This window comes from Megalopta genalis, chromosome 5, assembly GCF_051020955.1.
Source record: "Megalopta genalis isolate 19385.01 chromosome 5, iyMegGena1_principal, whole genome shotgun sequence".
Taxonomy (NCBI): domain Eukaryota; kingdom Metazoa; phylum Arthropoda; class Insecta; order Hymenoptera; family Halictidae; genus Megalopta; species Megalopta genalis.
Window position 1 is genome coordinate 8281930 of NC_135017.1, and position 19558 is coordinate 8301487.

General features: G+C 36.8%; 2 protein-coding genes across 6 annotated transcripts; one reads left to right on the plus strand and one right to left on the minus strand.

Annotated features, from left to right (window-relative positions):
• Positions 1-140: 140 nt before the first annotated feature.
• Positions 141-19549, minus strand: UGP (UDP-glucose pyrophosphorylase). Of its 5 annotated transcripts, none has more exons than XM_033471741.2 (11): positions 19339-19549; positions 19102-19253; positions 2382-2621; positions 2012-2194; positions 1697-1902; positions 1547-1622; positions 1338-1484; positions 1136-1274; positions 905-1042; positions 658-824; positions 141-567 (listed from the first exon to the last, which is right to left on the minus strand). In XM_033471741.2, the coding sequence occupies exons 1-11, from the start codon at positions 19547-19549 to the stop codon at positions 355-357; spliced, it is 1872 nt and encodes a 623-aa protein (XP_033327632.1). In that variant the 3' UTR covers positions 141-354. The 5 variants fall into 5 exon arrangements, with proteins under 5 accessions (XP_033327632.1, XP_033327635.1, XP_033327636.1 ...); XM_033471744.2 differs by lacking the exons at positions 19102-19253; positions 19339-19549 and adding exons at positions 2667-2755; positions 8418-8721 and having other exon boundaries at positions 2382-2593; XM_033471745.2 differs by lacking the exons at positions 19102-19253; positions 19339-19549 and adding exons at positions 2667-2755; positions 8155-8304 and having other exon boundaries at positions 2382-2593.
• On the plus strand, positions 16206-18263 carry Dcps (Decapping enzyme, scavenger). Its single transcript, XM_033471747.2, has 4 exons — positions 16206-16937; positions 17014-17159; positions 17256-17592; positions 17872-18263. Exons 1-4 carry the CDS (start codon positions 16580-16582, stop codon positions 18054-18056), a joined length of 1026 nt encoding a protein of 341 aa, XP_033327638.2. The 5' UTR covers positions 16206-16579; the 3' UTR covers positions 18057-18263.
• Positions 19550-19558: the final 9 nt, after the last annotated feature.

A 19558-nucleotide genomic window follows, 5' to 3' on the forward strand; every position in this document is an offset into this window, starting at 1 on the left:
CAGCAATTGGAAATTATAGAATACACTTTCGGTAACATTTATACGTACTTCAGTTATTAATAATTAAGAAACGGGAATTTCTTCTTCGACGAACTTAAAACATAAAGATGAAGAATTAAAAAGAAGAAAAACTTTTAACATGACGCTTAACTATAATTTTATTATCTTTTCATGTCTACGTTCAAAATAGTATTTCTTTATTTTTACATCATAAAGTTAAATTATTTCATCAATAGAGTCTCCTAAACTTTTCTTTTAATGTACAATTACAACATGCATACTCTTTATTTGAAATATAATTAAACTCTTCTGTTATCGTCACACAGTCGAAACATATTTCCTATAATAAATCATTTAATGATCCAAAATACGTAGATTGCCGGAAACAATTTTGTTTTCTAAAATCGTGCCCGATGGAAGATCTATGCGTTCCCCGTGATTCGCGATGATGATGACTGTTCCTTTTAAGGTCACGCCTTTGCCAAAAGTGACGTCACCTGACACTGTTAAATGATCCAACTCGAGCAGATCTGGTATAGTTGGAAATCTGGTAAGAAACTCTTTGACCTGAAAAAAAATGTTCAGTATTAATCATTCGGCACGACTTGTTTAAGTGGGTTTTTAAAACATTCTGTAAAATATGAGAAAAATAATAACCTTGGAGAAATGATTATCGCCTAATTTGATAAGGGGTGTTGTTGGGAACATTCGTTGCGGACTCATTACTAAGGAACCATTGCGGAGAGTGTACAAATTACTCATAACTAGCATTAAATCTGAGGTCTTTTTTACTGGCAAAAATCTGCTACGTGGCACGTTTATACCTATAATGCAGTTACAAAATTACATGATAACGTAAATACAAATGGCAAGCTCTACGAAGAGTGTCGACCACGTTCCTTACCAATGCTTCCTTCAAATGATTTCATTGCGGATCCCACAGCTGTCTCTAGTTGGATGATATTCATACCATTGCCGAAGGTTTTATTGTTAACGATAATTTCCATGTTCAGAGAATTTGAGTTAACAACCCTTTCGATGGCTGCAAAATCAATTAATGCAAGCAGCAAATGTACAGAGTAGCATCACAACTTGGAATATCCAGTATTATAAAAAGAGAAACAGTAATACGTACCACTAAGCTTGATCCACAAATTATTTGTATTAAAGAACTTGAAGGTTTTTACCGATTTGAAGTCGTCCACGTGATCTTTTGGAACTTGTGCAATTTCAAGAAGACGAAGCTTGTCTTCATATTTAATCAATGTTCCGCCCTAAATTTATCGAACGATGCCCATAAAAATCTGTTCCGATTCAAAAATTAAACATGTTGTTACCTTGACATCAGCGCGAGTTTTATCAGTAACTTCCATAACAAATTCTAGGGGGGATGGTTCATTCTTGGCCAACAACATCTTCAAAATTTTAAAATCTATGGTCGCACCAAGATTATCAATATTTGAAATGAAACAATACTCGCGTCCCTACAAAGACAGCCATTATTGAGATTTGTTGCATCAGTACAAGAAGTTTGAAAGAAACATACTTCTTTCAAGAATTTTTTCAATAAACCTGAATTCCTAAAGCTCTCATAGAAATCTCCATGGCCAGGAGGGTACCATCTGTAAATGAAATATGTATCTTAATATTTAAAATCATGAACATAGCTGTAACGAATCTATGTTGCTATACTTACGCCTCAATATCATCTGGTACATCACAATGCTTAGCAATAGGTAGAAGAGAATCTCTATTGATACGAGGGTAGCAGCTTTGATTGAAGGTGTAGATATCAACATCAATCCCTTTGTATTTCCTGATAATTCGTTGTGTGTCATCGTCGGTGTTGAAAGAGTCCATCAATATGAGGGGTACGTTGGCATTATAAGTTTTGTTCAAATACTGTTCGCAAACAATGGTTTAATTATTCACTTTTTACTTTCGTCGCAATTTATATTATCATTTAAATCAAGTTCAAATTGTACTATTATACAAAACTTATGTAGATTACCTCAATCTGCTGAACCGTAAGGTCCAAAAATGTGAGTCCATTTCGAACAGCTATCACAGACTTCGGTCCATGACATCCCATGCTAGTTCCAAGCCCACCGTTCAATCTGATAACAACTAGCTTGTTTAAAAGGGATTTCACCTCTTCTCCTTCTGGGATTGGCAAAGTATTGTAGTCTCTGATCTAGTAACATAAAAATGTTGTTTTGAGCAGCCAGTTTTCTCAGAACAGAAAGAACAATAACTGTAATTGCTTCGAATCGATTAAAAGTTGTATTATTTTTGATCTAGAGATAGAAAAATGTTACTTCACGACTGATTGAAGTTTTAAACACAGTTTCATTCTGATTAGGAAGAATAAGGGTCCTTACAGCATCGTCTGGCAGTTTCTGTATGCGGTCCCATTCTAGTGAGGGTCCTTCCTCTTGCAGGAACCGTTCGAATAAGTTAGTGAAGCCGTCGAACTGTCTCTGGAACTCGTTCTGGAGGTCACTTGTAGGGGCAGTACCTTGGAGCTTCTCCAATTCCCTCTGGAGCTCTATCAGGGCATCCCTCTTGGTTCTCTCGCGAAATGCCTGTGTATCTGAGGGACTGCGTTGATGACCACGTGCCTGTCGTTCACGAGGGATAATGGAAAAATGTAAAACGATAAATACCTTTCGCCTTGCAGCCCAACGTCCCACCATTGCCGGTGGTAAATTTCTCGGAATTGAGCATCGTTTAATTCGCTTTTCTCTTTCGGTCTCTAATGGAACAGACACGGTTCAGAATTTTCGAGCGAAAATCTCGGATCGTCGGACGGTTTTGATAACGGAGAGACTGTTCGCGAAATCACGATAACGAACGGTAGCAATTAGGGGTCCCCTCGTCGGTCACGGAAGTCAATTCTTCCAAATTCTTTTGTTTTAATTTTGTTGTTTTTGCATTTAAAGGAGCGTTTTTAAGGGAATTCGCAATTTTCCTACGCGACAAGGTGATATTTATTAATGGCAGACTATTTTACTTTCGAGAAAATAATGACACCTCTATTGCCTCAGATATTCAATGGTTATCGATAATTTTATATTGACATTGTTAATCTTGGTAGAGATCAGCTGTTCAAGTAACGGGCGTGAAAATCGACAAGAAACGACATTTACGTTTCTAAGCACTTTTTTTCAGAGATCTTTTTCTTCATGCTGCTCGCAAAAGATAAGTACAGTAGCCCGATGTTATTTTTAACATCCACGTTTTATATTAGTGCGATCAAAGCTTTTCTTGTGGCACAATGATTCTAATTACGCGGCGACTTTTAATTAAATTGTTTGGAATGCAGCAAGACGAACACTATTACAATTAATTTGTCCGATGCAGCATTCTGCGTAGCCTACCCACTGAACTGACGTAGCGCGATATTACATTATTAACCCGGGAATTTGTTTAAACAATGATCAGAACCAAACCGAGAATTTTCGAACTTTCGCAGATATTTTCAAATCTACCTCAGAAACCAAATATTCTAGACAAAATCTAATTACCCGAAATTAAAGAGTGAATCTTCACGAACTAGAAACGACATTGGAACAAATTCAAAACGGCGCTCGATTTTCAAAATACAAACGAAATAATCGTGCGGGGCGCGCAACGCTCGGAGTGGTACCCCACGTTTAAACAATTATTTAAACATGTTTCCGTGCGAATACCATAACATCGTGCTATGTCATCTTATTCGATAGAGTCCGAAGAATATTACTATGAAAATGAAAACCGAATCACTATAGCCGCGAATGCACAAAACGCGTTCGAAAGTGAAAATTGTATGCTCTGCTTCGGAATCGATTTCCTCGGTGACCGGATTACAGAATTAAGAAAAATTTACAGATTTCGATTCGGAGTGCGACAGACGTGTATTGAACAGTGCCAGCCGTTGACGATCTACCATTTTCCTGGGCATTATCGCCAAAGACACTGTCAATCACCCGCGTCTATCTTCGAGACGACGACGCGACGCTGCCGAAGAGTTTCCGAATTTTCCACATGGCTTCAGATTAGGCGGCGAAGAAATTTTCTCCCTCTGCCTTCATCCGCGGTGATAATTGTGGATGGAGAAGCGGAGCATAATTTGTGGATGGAGAAATACGGTACAGATAACTTATCGTCATCGCGCATGCAGCGAATGCCAGTTACGCAAAAACAAAAAGAAAGAAACGAAAAAATAAGTAAATAAAATAGTTGGCATACCAGCTTGAAAACATCTACGATTCTGCGGACTCTTCCAAACAAGATCATATATTTTTCTACGTCGTAGCGAATATTAAAACTTGTTTAAACATAATTTGAACGAGAAAGGAAACAAAGATCAACATTCAAGAAGAAAGATGGAATTCGAGCATTTCAGAATTTTTCGCGCTCCGATCTTGAGAGCTACGCGAACGATGTCGACGTAGGACGATTCTGCGAACTCTCCCAAATACAACGGTATATTTTTTGATAACATTCTGGACATTTAAGCACGTTTAAACAATGTTCGAAGCCGGCGAGACAGCACTAATGCAACGATCTACTCGAACATTTTTCGGAACCGTTTTATTTGTCAATCGAAAGCGAAATCGACGATCCAGCTTCTTTTTATCGCTTTTAATAAAACGAAAATGTGTACTTTCTCACGTGGTATACGTACATTTTACATCCAAGTCGAAATTTTAGAAGAAAAATTGAAAAATGTCCGAGGAAATTGCATTAAAGAAGCTTCGCTCTCTTCGAACGCTATTTAAACATATATTTAAATGCTCCTCGTACTGTTACGAGCAAAATATATCACTGTACTTAGGCGAGTTCGGAGAATCGTTGTACACAAGAAAAAAAAATGCTGAAGCCGATAAATTTGTTAGACAACGTGATTCAACCGTCTGTTAGGAAAAGTCGAATTTAATTGGAACGTGTTTAACCCTGAGTCGAAACGGACCCGGACGCCGTTATACGAGGGCTAATCTAGTGCAAGCGTAATCGACGTGATCGGAAAGTTTGCCAGGCATTTGACAGAAAGAATGAAAATGATAGCAAAAGCGTGCAAATCATTCTGACGTTCGCTTCCTTAATCCGCGGCGACAGATCGCTTTCGCGCGTCAGATAACGCATGACGATTAGGCCTCTATAAAGAGGTTACATCGATGACGACAGATCAGAGAATTATCTGGCATTACGAAATGTTCGCACGAACCACGCTCGGCGATCCCCGACAGCCAATAAATTTATTTCACCAATAAAGACGTAAATTGCTATTTGTTTGCTCGAGATAGTAGCTCATTGAATTCGCGATTAAAAACTATAATTCCGTTTCGTTCGATCGTGAAGCACGTTCACTGCGTTTTTTTTTTTAATGAAAATAATGTATAAAATTATCGTTCAATGAAACTGCGCTCGAAAGATAAAATGCTTAATTAGAGTATGCGTCGGTGTAATTATTAAAACAGGCAAGTTTCGGATCGAAGAAATCGAATTTATGCGACCTAAATTAATCGTAAAACCAAGGTTCGAGTTTGCGCAAACGTTCATCGACTTCGGAGAATTTTCGAATTGACTCGTGGAAGTCGCGGTAATTTAACAGTTGTTGCACAATAAATGAACAAATTAATTCGTACATTTAGAAAAACGTTCGAAAGTACGGTAAACTTTCGAACGAACGTCGATCGACTTCAACAAACGTTTCAGTTGATTCGGATTAGTCGAATCCATTTTGCAGTCGCGATGTAATAAATAAATAAGTCAATTCGGACGGTTGAATTCAAGCGAGAATGTACAGTAAAACTTTCGAACGATAAACAACTTCAGATTATTTGTCAATCGTTTATCTTTTTATCGAATCGACGGATTGTAACGATAAGTCTCCATTTCAAATTAATTATAACGATGCAGTTACAACAAATTCTTCCTAATTGACCCTCAGATTGTGCACAGAAATGGACAATTTGGGAAGAGGAGATACGATTGTTCGAGTCTTGCACCTCGTTTTTATAATCGTTGACAATCGGCAACTGTAAAAATTAGCCGCAAGGCTCGGATAATCGTATCTCCTCTCCCAAAATTGTCCATTTCTGTGCGCAATCTCATCGCGAATCAGGGAGAATTTACTATATCCCAAAATAATGTTTTGCTACATGTTTGTAAATTATGTTTATTCGTTGTGCAGCAGTTTGTATGCGAATGCAAATAGGACTCGCAGTGATCTATTAGATTTTCGCACCATCCTTTCATCTTTCTAAACGCGATTCTCATGAAATGACGCTGGCACTCAGCGTATTCAGCGGATCATCGTTAATAATGACCATGACCGGCCCGTTTATATGCACCCAACAATATTAGTTTGTTACACACGTGCACTCGGCGCAACGTGACGCAACGCACGCGGCTCCGTTCGCAAATTATTTATGATAAAAGTTAATCTAGATCCAAACTGCGGATTCTGCGGCGAGAACGAGCGCAACGAGCATGTTTGCAGAAGCTCGAAAAACAATTCGAAACGGTGCTGCATGTTTTCGAATTTATCGAAGTTAAGAGAAAGAAAAACAGGAAGAAATCAATTTCAAATTTTTCCATTTGTAAAAACAAACGTATATCGCGGAACTTCGGGAAACATTTTTAAAATCGGTGCTAAATTATCAACGTTAGTATAGAAAAGAAATTTCTAATTAATTGCGTACTTAATTGTAATTAATTGCGTAGTTTTTGAAAATTAATTGCTTCGATTTCGCGATGGTCACATGATCGTGTAATTCTGTATCGATGCAAAATTTATGTCAATGTCAATTCATGCCTGTATCCCGTGTCAATTTATTTGTGCACGCGTTTCCCAGCAATTGGTGCAATTGTTGGTGCAATTGTTGATGCATTTGACGTAAACGTTGCTATTTTCTTTTAGAAAATTAATAACAGCATTTTCATCTGCATTATTCATAAACCATTGATTTTTAAATCGTCTATGCTTCGTACGACTCGTTTCGAGCGAACTCATAATTTTGTTAACGTTATTAAAAATATCAATTTCTGATTGCCAATAAAACCAGAGAAGTTGAAAACTATAAAAATTATAAAATCGAAAATAATCGACGATCCGCAGTCTTTTCGTGAGAATTGAATAAGTACCGTTGCACGCGATGCTCATTCAATCTACTTTGCGTCACCCGTAGCAAACAACAATACGCTCGCTTTGACGCGATATCGAGTCATCCGTCGATAAGGTGTTAACGCCTGCACCTCTCGCTACTTTCTATCGTGGCGTGGATAAAGTATGCTTCTAATGTAGCACCGTTTCACGAAAATCATGCACGGGACGCTGAAAAATCATTCGCTCGTGTCTTCGAGCTGATTTTTACAAATTAGACCTGCAGATCTGCGCGACATTTCCAGCTTACCTTTCGATAGTAAACTTCGGTTTTCGATTTTGCGCACCCAGCAAAAGCACCCCTCGACAAAATGACACGACGACAGAAGCAGAATAAGCGCGTTGTCACCATCGAACTGCAGATCACTGTACAAAATAATTACTGTCCGCACTCGCCGCGAGAAAACGCGTACTTCGAATTCATCCTAATTATTTACTGCATAATTACTGCGTAATTACGTATTACCGCATATTGCTATGTACAGTAAATTCTCTCTAATCGACGCTCAGAGATCGTGCACAAAAATGGACAATTTAGGAGACATGATTATTCAAGCCTTGCGGCTCATTTTTATAGTTACCGATTATCAAATCGTCCATTTTTGCGTACAAGCTGAGCGTCAATTAGGGAGAATTTACTGTAATTACGTAATTACCACGCAACACGTAATTATTATGTCTAAACGTCGTCTGCTCGTTTCCATCGCAAGCGCACAGAATCGGCGGTTCGATGATCCGAATCGAAAATCGGTGAAACCCGATCGATTCGTTCGCCGGTCCCCGCGGTGTCGGCGCACAGAAAAGAAAGCAATCTTACTTACAAGAAAGACAAAGCCAGCGAAAGCTCCGAGTGAAACCTCGACATAATACGAAAACGAGCATAAGCCAAGCTCTCTTCGAAATTCAATGCGCCCGGAACTACAGAGCGAAGCCCGCCCCCCTTAGCACTTTTTATCGTATTCCGATAAAGCCATTCGGCGGAACAGGCACATTTGGCTGATTACAGTTTCCACGGGTCTGAAAAATCATCCTAAATTGGAAGAGGCCGCCCCGGTAAACTCGCCGCGAACGTTCGAACTATATCGAATCGGCGAGCGACTACGCGGCTGCTTCGGCCGAGGTAATCAAGGACGGATCGGTCTCGACGGAAAATGGAAAAACGGGCTCCGGTTGCGTAACGGAGAACACTATTGCCCGCGAAAACCGAACCGTACGACGATCGCTTCGCTCCGCGCGATCTCGGTGTCGCGCGCACTCGTTCACTTACGCTCGACGATGTTGTCCCATCGGCGGACCGATTCTGAACGGGTCCCGACTCGGCCCGGATCGGCGCGCGACCGTTTTTCCCGCGATGCGGCCCCGAAAATCGCGATCACTGGAGATTAGGGAACCGAGGAAAGGGAAGAAGATGATAGAGAGAGGGGGGGGAGAGAGATCGTTTCCGATTTCAGAGTCCGAGCAAGTGAGTCTTTTGATTCGGGACGAGCCGACACGACGCGAGCACGTGAGCCCGACGATTGACCGAAGAGCGCGAGCTCCGCTCGCGTAAATCACCGGCCACCGACTGGGTATCCTCGCTATCGTCCTATCGACACTGTTCTCTAGGCGAGTTAGGCGATTTCGTTGCCATTGTTTCTTCCGCATTGTCAACGGGCGGCCTTCGCGCGTCGCGATCCGCGAACGATCTTATGCGCCCAGCAATTTTGATACTGCGGCCAGCTGTGTTCCGATGATATGTGCCGGCTTTTTTCGCGGTCAAATGGACAATTTCGGAGGAAGAGATACACGATTATTCGAGCATCGCGGCTAATTTTTACAGTTGCCGATTGTCAACGATTATAAGAACTAGGTGCAAGGCTCGAACAATCGTATCTCCTCTCCCCAAATTGTCCATTTCGGTGCACAATACGAGGGTCAATTAGGGAGAATTTGTTGTTGTAACTGCATCGTTGTAATTAATTTGAAATGAAGATTTATCGTTACAATCCGTCGATTCGATAAAAAGACAAACGATTGACAAATAATCTGAAGTTGTTTATCGTTCGAAAGTTTTACTGTACATTCTCGCTTGAATTCAACCGTCCGAATTAACTTATTTATTTATTACATCGCGACTGCAAAATGGATTCGACTAATCCGAATCAACTGAAACGTTTGTTGAAGTCGATCGACGTTCGTTCGAAAGTTTACCGTACTTTCGAACGTTTTTCTAAATGTACGAATTAATTTGTTCATTTATTGTGCAACAACTGTTAAATTACCGCGACTTCCACGAGTCAATTCGAAAATTCTCCGAAGTCCATGAACGTTTGCGCGAACTCGAACCTTGGTTTTACGATTAATTTAGGTCGCATAAATTCGATTTCTTCGATCCGAAACTTGCCTGTTTTAATAATTACACCGACGCATGCTCTAATTAAGCATTTTATCTTTCGAGCGCAATTTCATCGAACGAAAATTTTATACATTATTTTCATAGAAAAACGAGTCGCGAAGCTCGAATAATCGTATCTCCTTTTCCCAAATTGTCCACTTTGTGCACAATCTGAGCTTCGATTTGGGAGAATTTACTGTAGTTGTTTTACCGATTTATCGTAGGTTTTTAGAGATACTCGATGAAGTTTCTGTAAGGTCGCGATCGTTGGGTGGATGCTACGGAGGATTTTAAGCGTTGATCGCTTTGATGGATTTTGGAACTGTTTGCTGTTTTACCAATTTATATTCTGCGAACATTTCGCGATGTTTCTGTAAGTTCGCGATCGTTGGCAGGACACTACAGAGGATTTGTGTGATTTATAATATACGAAGTTTCTAGGAGGACAGTGTGGAGGATGTTACGCGATTTACGCCAGATGCAATTTTTGTAGGAACAATATGATTTGGAGGACGCTATGAAGGGTTTTATGCAACATGTGCAAGACGAAGTCGTTTGTAAGGTTGCTGTGATTTGGAGGACGCTACGGAGGATTATCTGCAATATGTACAAGACGAAGTCCTCTGTAAGGATGCTGTGATTTGGAGGACGCTATGGAAAATTCTACTCGTCTCGTTCTCAGAAAACTTTGCGTCGGAGGAAAGTTCGCACTGTTCGGTCTTACGTAAGACTTTCGGCGCCAATTATGCAATTGCATATTTCAATCAGTTCTAGATAACAAAGCGAGTCCGTTGAATATTCGATCGTACGACATTGACAAGACAATTTAGCCAGCGTTGAAAACCTTCGAATCTGTATATCCTATCATCTTTCTGTGAATTGCGAAGTGTTCCAATGCTTCGTCATGCTACTCGAACATTTTCATAATTTCATACATCGAACAAGATTCATTATCCGATTGTTTGTCCGTATTTTTTGTAATTCTTATCTCAATGCTTACAAATTTTCTAAAATGTTCGATAACACTGTACTTTTTAATTGCGAAGCGTGTCGAATCGCGTATCGAACGTCCATCGATTTAATTGTCCGAGAAACTCGCTGTTGCTCTCGCTAGCGAGGACCAACAATCCATCTAATCTTTTTGTCGAGAAGCAGACCGAAAGCTGACCAACTTTTATCCAAAATATACGTATTTCGTTCATCGCGCGTTGCAAGATTATCGCGTTCGATCGTGATTTCGTGCGCCGCGCACGAATTTGAGCGATGCTTGTCGGCGGAATGTCTCGATATCGTCGCGCTGCGTGGTTCCGGTGGTTGCGAGCAGCTCGACCTTGTTCGGTAGTGTCGACGCTCAACTTTGAACTGTCGCGTTCGCTATCTAATGACTATTTTGTCTAAAATCGACCTAACGTTCCGAACGCACAATCGCTGGAGGGCGAAAAGTTTATAAAAAGACACGGCTGTTTCTATTCGGAGAACGTCTATCGAGCATTATCAGGGCTCGACCTTCGCCGGCAAGCGTTTTATCATAATCGGGCAACGTGACTCCGCGACTGACGCGTGGTGGCTCTCCCAGCGAATTCTGTTTTTCTTTTTATCGGAAACGATTAGGGTGACAGAGGATCGCATAGTTGCGAGGTCACGGCATTAGAATTTCTTATCTTCGCTTAATTACGGAACACATGAGACCCCTCGGTCGTTAGGCTACTCCGCCGGCACGGCAGCGTTTCGCAACGACGCTCGCAATGACTCCAAAGTCATCGTTACGTACAGGGTGATCCGTTTAACTGGACCCGGCGGAATATCTCGCGGGGCCTTGACGTTGTCAGAAGCATGTTCGAGCAAAAGTTGTTTGGTATAGAGGGGGACGTTGGATGGTATAAACAATATTCCCGCAGGTGCAGTGGCGCCGGAGATATTGAAGTCAAATTTTAAAATTTTTTAATGGGACCCTGAATTTTTTTGTCCGTAATATATAGCAGCGTCTGTCGAGACGGATGCAATGATCTACCACATGATATTATTCCATGTAGTAAAGTGACATGAATTGACACGTTTTAGCACTTTTCCTGTTTCTCTTTTTTGTTCTTTCTTTTTCTGTTTCTTTTCGTGTGATTTCTTGACTTATAGAGCCTGAGAAACCTAAAAGGGAGCGAAGAGGTCCGAGATAGTGCACAGTCGAATTGGCGTTACAATAAATTGACGCTTGTACGCAAAAATGGACAATTTTGGAAGAGGAAATACGATTCGATCTCGACAAACTATTGCTATATTATTGCTATGTTATATATTATTATTGCTATTATTATATTATATTATATTATTTATTATTATATTATATATTATTGCTATATTATTATATTATTGCTATATTATGGACAAAAAATACAGGATCCTATTTAAAAATATTAATTTTTTTATATTATTATATTATAATATATAATATACTATATTATTTTATATTATATTATTTATTTTTTATATTATTATTAATATTATTTTTGTATACCATCTAACGTCCCCTTCTATACCAAACAACGTTTGCGAGAACATATTTTTGATAACATTAATCCCTCGCGAAATATACCGCCGAGTCCCAGTTAAACGGATCACCCTGTATAGTGATCTTGAGAGATCGGCCGAGCTTCAGCGATTCAGGGTTAATTCTGTCGAGATCACTGGGACGCAAAGAGTCTCGTTGTTAGGGGCTCCTAGATCATCGATGGCGGTGACCATTTTGGAGTAAGTATTGAAAAATTATGAAACCTAATTCGTATACATATGAAATTCGCCGTTTAAACGACAGACCTCTTCTTCTTGCGGCATTAGGAACGTTAGAAAGTGTATCGAAGCTGGTATGTTTACATAATTATTGTAATTCCCATATAACAATTGGAATTTGCATCCATTATCGTGGGGGGGGGGGGGGCACAGAAGCTGTGCAATTTTCTAGGATAAGTTATTCATAAGCTTAGTCATCCGAGGACTGACTGACTATGCGTTTGTTATGCATTCTGTGGGCACCGAGGCTTGGGAAACGTTAGGATAGCCTTTGACTTTGTTTTGACTTTATTTACGTCTGCTAAATGTTAACTCGACGTTCGCATAATTAGCGTCGTTATTGCTGAAGATTATAACTCGAGATTATAACTTAATATTATAACATATTGACAAAGTTATAAGATAAAATTATATAATATATATTAGTTACTTGAAATTATATAATTATAAAATTATAATTATTATAATTATTATAATTATTAAATAATAATGTAATTATATTAATATAATAATATAATAATTATTGTATATAATTATTATTATTATTAAATTATATAATTATTATTATATAATATATATTAGTTACTTGAAAAGGAGATACGATTTATTTATGCCTTGCGGCTGCTCGTTTTTATAATTGTCGATAATCGGCAACTATAAAAACGTGCCTCCTCTTCCGAAATCGTCGTACTTCGTTTACAAGCCGAAGGACAATTGGGGAGAGTTTCCTGTATTTGAAAATAAACACAGTGTCTTATTTGTTTTTATAACGCCGCCTCTTTTCGTAACAAATTGATGCTTCATGCGTTTTGAATTGAATGAAGGATAATTTCAGGTAGGACCGATGCACGTTTTATTGCAAACTGAATCATCATTATTTGAAACTGAGAGATGTTTGCTTCACGATATCGTAACATTAACGATTGCGGGTTTTAATGTTTATTTTAGAAGTAGCAACGTAATGTGATCATCAACGCGTACATAACAAGCATCGCAAGCGATGGTCACTTTTATCTAAAAATTCCTGTCAATCTTCAAACAGATGCAAGACGTAACACGTATCCGATTTGCGAAATGACACTGTTATGTATACAAGAATAACAAGTTAACTTTATGTGATGACAGATTTTGCAACAGTTTATTATTATTAAATTTTAGCCTAGAATCGTTATAGAAAATTATAGAAAATGAATTGATTGCATTAAAATTGTATTAAATTGACTGCACAATTATTAAAGTGTAATGAATTGACTATACTATACTTATTCCTTAAAAATAATGAAATGAAATGAAATTATTATAAAATTAATTACGATATTAATAGTAAAGTCATTCTGTGATCGATTAAATGAAATAAAATAATCACAAACTTCACTGTGAAGTTGTTATATAAAATGAATTGACTGTAATAATTATCCGTAAATCGATAAATATTGAATAATTATCGCATAAAATTCTGCAAAACTAATCAGGTTTGATTGATCTGTTACCGAGATAAACGGTAGCAGCCGAAGAGCTAAATGAAGACATAATAACAGACGTTTGGTATAAATGTCTCAGTCGTACGCAGAATAATACCATCGGTTACTTAACATCGGATCTATGTATAATCTTCTAAGACCGGGACCACGTTTACGGTTGGAATCCTTGGGATTTAATGAGATAAACGGTGACTTATTTGATCTCAAATCTAATTTCATAAACTTTTCAAAAGTAACTAATCTCGATCGGAGAATCAGAAGGTTATCGGTATGTAGAAATCGAATGTGATCGCGAATATATATCAGTGGCGACGTTAAAAAACAAAGGTATTTCTTTGTGTTCTGAAAAAAATCTCAAAATTGATTCCGGTACTATCGTCCGAGCAAAAATTATAACGAATCTCTTATCGAAATATATATATATATATTAAAGAAAAGATTGATCAAGCTGTTCGTGTAAAGTTGATCACGAAATTAAGCGTACATTTTAATCAACGATTAAAATAAAAACGATTCATTTGCCATTCGTTCAGATTCGAAGAGTAAAAAGGTTATTATTAAGAACACTATTTTATTCAAAACACGCTGCAAATGGTTTATTTCAGATGTTTTATCAAAATACAACTGGAAATAAAAACGCGCATTCCGTTTTATATTGCATCTAGAATTTGCGCGCTCGAATTTCCAAATGTTTCTCTGGGACACAAATATGGCCGCCGTTTGCGCCGGTAACGGACAATTCAAATTTGCTAATGATACAGCAGAAACTTTCCAAAATCGTAGCTTTAGAATGACGAACTGTTGAGAATTTCATTTTGCGTTTCTTCGAAAGAAGAAAGATATTTGCTGCGACGACTAACAATTATATGTAATACGTTTCAAATAAACTCGATACGAAAACAAGATTCGCGCGCGGCAAATCGGTTCGAATTACATTAATGGTTCTAACACGAGTTCATTTAAAAATTGAACATCGCTAATCCATAAATTCATGCACACGTGTGCCAGATGGAAATTATGTGTATCAATCATGCTTGCCGAAACAAGCATCATTCAATAGTCAAATGAAGTGTAACCGCAGACAATCTACGCCTCATATCCTTATGTAATAAGACCCCTATGAGACGATAATACTACTCTATCGTTATGTCAACTCTGGGACGCGGAACGAGGAAGACAGTTCTTATTTAAACAAAGTTTTCATTAATGAAAAAACAAATAGGGCGCTTCAAGCGCGCCTTTATGACATCGTTATCATTTAATTCTCCTTTGATTTGTATTCTTGTTAAGTCGGTTAAATTGTATATATAAATAAAAAATAACCTGAGCATTTGAAAAAAAAGTCGATTTCCGTCTAATCAAATTGCGTGTTTTTATACGAATTTAAAACTGTCCCGTATCGTATAATTAAAATCGAATGATAATAGTTATTACAAACAAGTATGTAAATGAAATTAACGTTTTGCAATGTATTCTAGTAATACGTATATGAATAGATTAAATAATGATTAAATTTGATCTTGTGCAACATATGATGTAATAGAAGCAGTCGTATTCATAATTTTAAAATTGGCAGACTAAATTCATTTCCGTTTGCTAGTATTACCCATCGTACACAATGTATTGATAGACGCATTATTTATACCGCTTCAATTTCAGAATTCACTATAAGTATAAGATGACAGTTATACATAGATAACCTTCTGTTCTAACAATAATATGCAGATTATACGACATGGATAAAATGCATATACATATATTTGGAGAACGATATAATATGTTAATATTTAGATGACTATCTCTATATTATTAAATCCGTCAGAAAGGAAAAACCAATTAAAGACAGATTAATACGGATTATTTATAACACGCAGAGAGGAAACAATGAAAAAGACAATCGTACTAACCACGAAAACGTTCTTGATAACATGCCGTTCATAAAAGAATACATAACCTCAATGCAACAGGGAAATAAATTATATAAACGCGCAAGACGAGACGAGGGAACGATTTAACAAGAACAATGCATTGTATACTTGTAACAGTTCAAATTAGACGTATTTGATGACGTTAGAAAATTGCATGGATGACACGAAGAAAAACCGAGTACCGACAGGAATGGAAAATTACTGATAACGCGGCTACTTAACTCTGTTAATCTTATCGACACAGATCTACTGGACAAGAATTGAATTGATGCTTTACCTTTCTATCATCTACTTGCAGCATTGTTATTAACCACCAGGATTCACTAAGAGTTCCTTCCTAACGTACGACTTTTATAATGAGGCAAAGGTTACAAAAAGATAAGGTGTCTGCTTTGGATCCAAGCCACCGTGTTTGGATTTTGCATGTCTGTACATACAATGTCTATATGTGGCAGTTGTACTCAATCTACGGATCCTCTGTATGTAGTTCCTTAGATACATAATACGCGCACGTGCGTACATATATGTATTTGTGTATTGTGTAACAAATTATGAAGCATTTGACAAAAATATGATCACGATCATGCATTTGTGTAACCACGCGCAGACAGAATATTGAATCCTATCGGACGGAAATGATAATATTTTTTTTGTACTCGATTTGTGTAACATAACCTTAAACATTACACTTAGCAATCCGTAAACAAAAATAGTATACTTCGATCAACAATTGTATGCTTGATTCTATTCGAAAGAATAAAAGGATAAACAACACAACATTAGCCGGCATACATTCACAAATAGATTCTGCGCTAATTAACTTGCAAAGTAGAGGATTATAGGCTTCGCGGAAGCGTCATTAAAAATGGCGGAAGTGTCTTTAAATACCGACGAAGATCAATGTTCTTCAGCTAAGAAAATCAAAATAGACAATGAAAATGTATCGGAAATTATTAAAAACATACACGACGATAAGTTTTGTTTGTCCAACTTTGAAGTAAAGCAGATATTGCAAAACAATACTTTGAGGAAACAAATATGCATCGAAGGTGCCTTTAAAGATCGTGAAGGCTCAAGCGTTATTTTGTTTGAGAAATCTGAATTCTCCGACGATCCAGCGTGTTTAAAGAAACAATTGTTTAATAAAGACACCGCTGTGCGCAAGCTTTACAGTAATGATGTTTATGGAAATTACGAATGTTTTGCGCTGAAAGAATGTAATGGTATGTCGTTATGTGTATATGGTAATAACATTATCATTTTCTCATTTATGTAATTGATATTTATATATTATTCAAGATTTAAAGTTAATGTTAATACATCCTGCGACGCAAAAGCATATTGACAAGTTCAAAAGAAAGCAACTGTTCATTATAGATGAAACATATGAACTTTACAAAAAAGTTACTCTCCCGCACATAGAATCAAGCAACTTGTCTTTACAGGTATATAGAATTTTTAAATAATTTAGTATTTTGGCATTTTATATTACACAATCCAATGTAAATAACATCATGCATTCATAAATGTAAAATTTTCAGTGGGTATATAATATTATGGAACACAAGGCAGAACAGGACAAAATTGTGTATGAGGATAAAGATGAGAAGACTGGATTTATATTGGTGAATGATTTAAAATGGAGTGGGCATAGAAATACTTTAAAGTTAATAGCACTTCCTTTTCAAAAGATAAAATCAATAAGAGAGTTAAATGCATCTCATCTTCCACTATTAAAAAATATTAGGGATGCTGGAATAGAGACAATCTCTAAAAAATATAATATATCTGCTTCTCAACTTAGGATATATTTGCACTATCAACCATCATATTATTATCTCCATGTACATTTTGCATATCTCATGTTTGAAACTCCAGGTAAATATGCATGTTCTATATTTTATTATGTTTAAAATTGATTTAATATAATAGAACTCTATTTAAATGAATAAAGTTTAGTTTAGGTAGTAAAATTTCGGAAAACCTACAGCTTCTATTATTTAACTATCTGAACTAATAATGTCTCAGGAATAAATATTTCTTAAATTATTTTATCTTTAACAAATCTGAATAAATGGAGTTCTATCAATGATAATATATATTAGGATTTTTAATCACTAAAACACTGCTCATATTGTGAATATTCCTTTTTTGCAGGTATATATGTAGAAAAAGCACATCTCTTATCCATGGTTATAACAAATCTCGAATTAGTGCCCGACTATTATACAAAAGCAGTACTTTCATTTGTTGTTGCTGCAACAGATCCCTTGTATACTAAATTTATAGAGGAAGGTGTTATAACAGAAGTAAAACCAGAATTCGATGAAGTTGAAAAATAGTACAGCTAGGAAATAATATATATTCAAAAGATATATTTTCTGTGTCTTAATATAAGGAAAAAGATGCAATAAACACAGCACTTGAAAAATATAAATGTGGATGTTATAAAAACTTTATATCATCATCATTGTAATCTTACAATTGTAGAATGTTTCATACTTCATCACTGTGATAAAAGAAAAATAAATCGCGGAAATTTCGTCTGATATTGCGAATACTCCCTATCTTCACTATTTTTTCCCTGGTCCTTCTTCTGCGAAAGATCTTGTTGATCTTTGTAATTAAATATCAAAACTGTGCCAAACTTAAAAAATTCGTACGGAAAAGTTGCGGAAATATTTCGCATATGTACCTTGAGCGCAAAGAAAATAAATTGTCCGCGAGATGGTATTTTTTTAACATTCTTGGTCCCAAATTGTTTCTAATAATCCCATCTATCGATCTTTAACTTCAGATTGTCATAATTAATACTTGATAATAATGTCCATTTGTAATGTTCATATATTATCAACTGTTGGTAATTTTGTTCAGCAGTTTGAGCGTTTTGCCACTATGTGCAATGGTGTTGTACCGGCGCGAAAATTTGAAATATTGTATGATAGAAATCCTTGTTTAATAAATGCATGCTATTTCATCAACTGAATATTACTGAAAAAAATCATTTTTTGCACGTTTACAATTATTGAACTTTCATGAGCTTAAGTCAAAGATAGCGGATTGCACTTTGTGTATACACATATATCCATAAATATGTCATACATAATTAATAAACATACTTTTGATAACATGCATGTACAATTCATTGTATGATTGATTGTGTAGACGAAATACAGTTAATTCTCCCCAATTATAAACACAAAATTTTTGTTTGCAAACTCAGAGACAATTGGAGCAAATTTACTGTATATCATTATATAATATTTATGAAAAAACTGTCTAAAATTCTCATTTATCTTCCTATTGGAGCCATGTATGGCTTTGGATTGAAATCATTCAAAACTGTATACTTCTCCATACATTTATCATGAAACAAACACCACTCACCTCTTCTAGTTGTTGATGATTCCTCTTTATCTTCTTTGTTGGAGGTTGATAGTCAGGAGTCTGGAAATATTCCTTGAAGCTCTGCTCTTCTATAAGGCTAAATGGTGGGAGATCTACCTCGATAATGTTTACATTTTTAATATCCTCATTATCTGAACAGATGTAACAGGACTTCAATATATTGAAGATTTATATTTAGGAATATTGTATCACTAAATTGCTTACTTTATCACTTACCAGAATATGAAATATCTGAATGATTGGATATATGTGGATCATGTTCTCCTTGCACTAATTGTGTCATCTTGTGTAGGCCATGTGCTTTATCAGCATGTCTTATCAACCCCGAGGTTGCACTACTAGTTCTAAATCTCTTTTTGCACGATCTGCAAATTGCCTCTCCATTTTCATCTTGATCAAAGTATTGCCATACCCACGATCTCTTCATCTGATAAAT

Excerpts from the sequence above, each read along its gene's own strand:
- Dcps (XM_033471747.2), top strand. The coding sequence starts at position 16,580 with ATGGCGGAAGTGTCTTTAAATACCGACGAAGATCAATGTTCTTCAGCT. Across the intron at positions 16,938-17,013 it reads TGCGCTGAAAGAATGTAATG|ATTTAAAGTTAATGTTAATA; the intron begins GTATGTCGTTAT and ends ATATTATTCAAG. Across the intron at positions 17,160-17,255 it reads CAAGCAACTTGTCTTTACAG|TGGGTATATAATATTATGGA; the intron begins GTATATAGAATT and ends TAAAATTTTCAG.
- UGP (XM_033471741.2), bottom strand. The coding sequence starts at position 19,549 with ATGAAGAGATCGTGGGTATGGCAATACTTTGATCAAGATGAAAATGGA. Across the intron at positions 2,195-2,381 it reads AGAAACTGCCAGACGATGCT|ATCAGAGACTACAATACTTT; the intron begins GTAAGGACCCTT and ends TTATGTTACTAG. Across the intron at positions 568-657 it reads GCGATAATCATTTCTCCAAG|GTCAAAGAGTTTCTTACCAG; the intron begins GTTATTATTTTT and ends ATTTTTTTTCAG.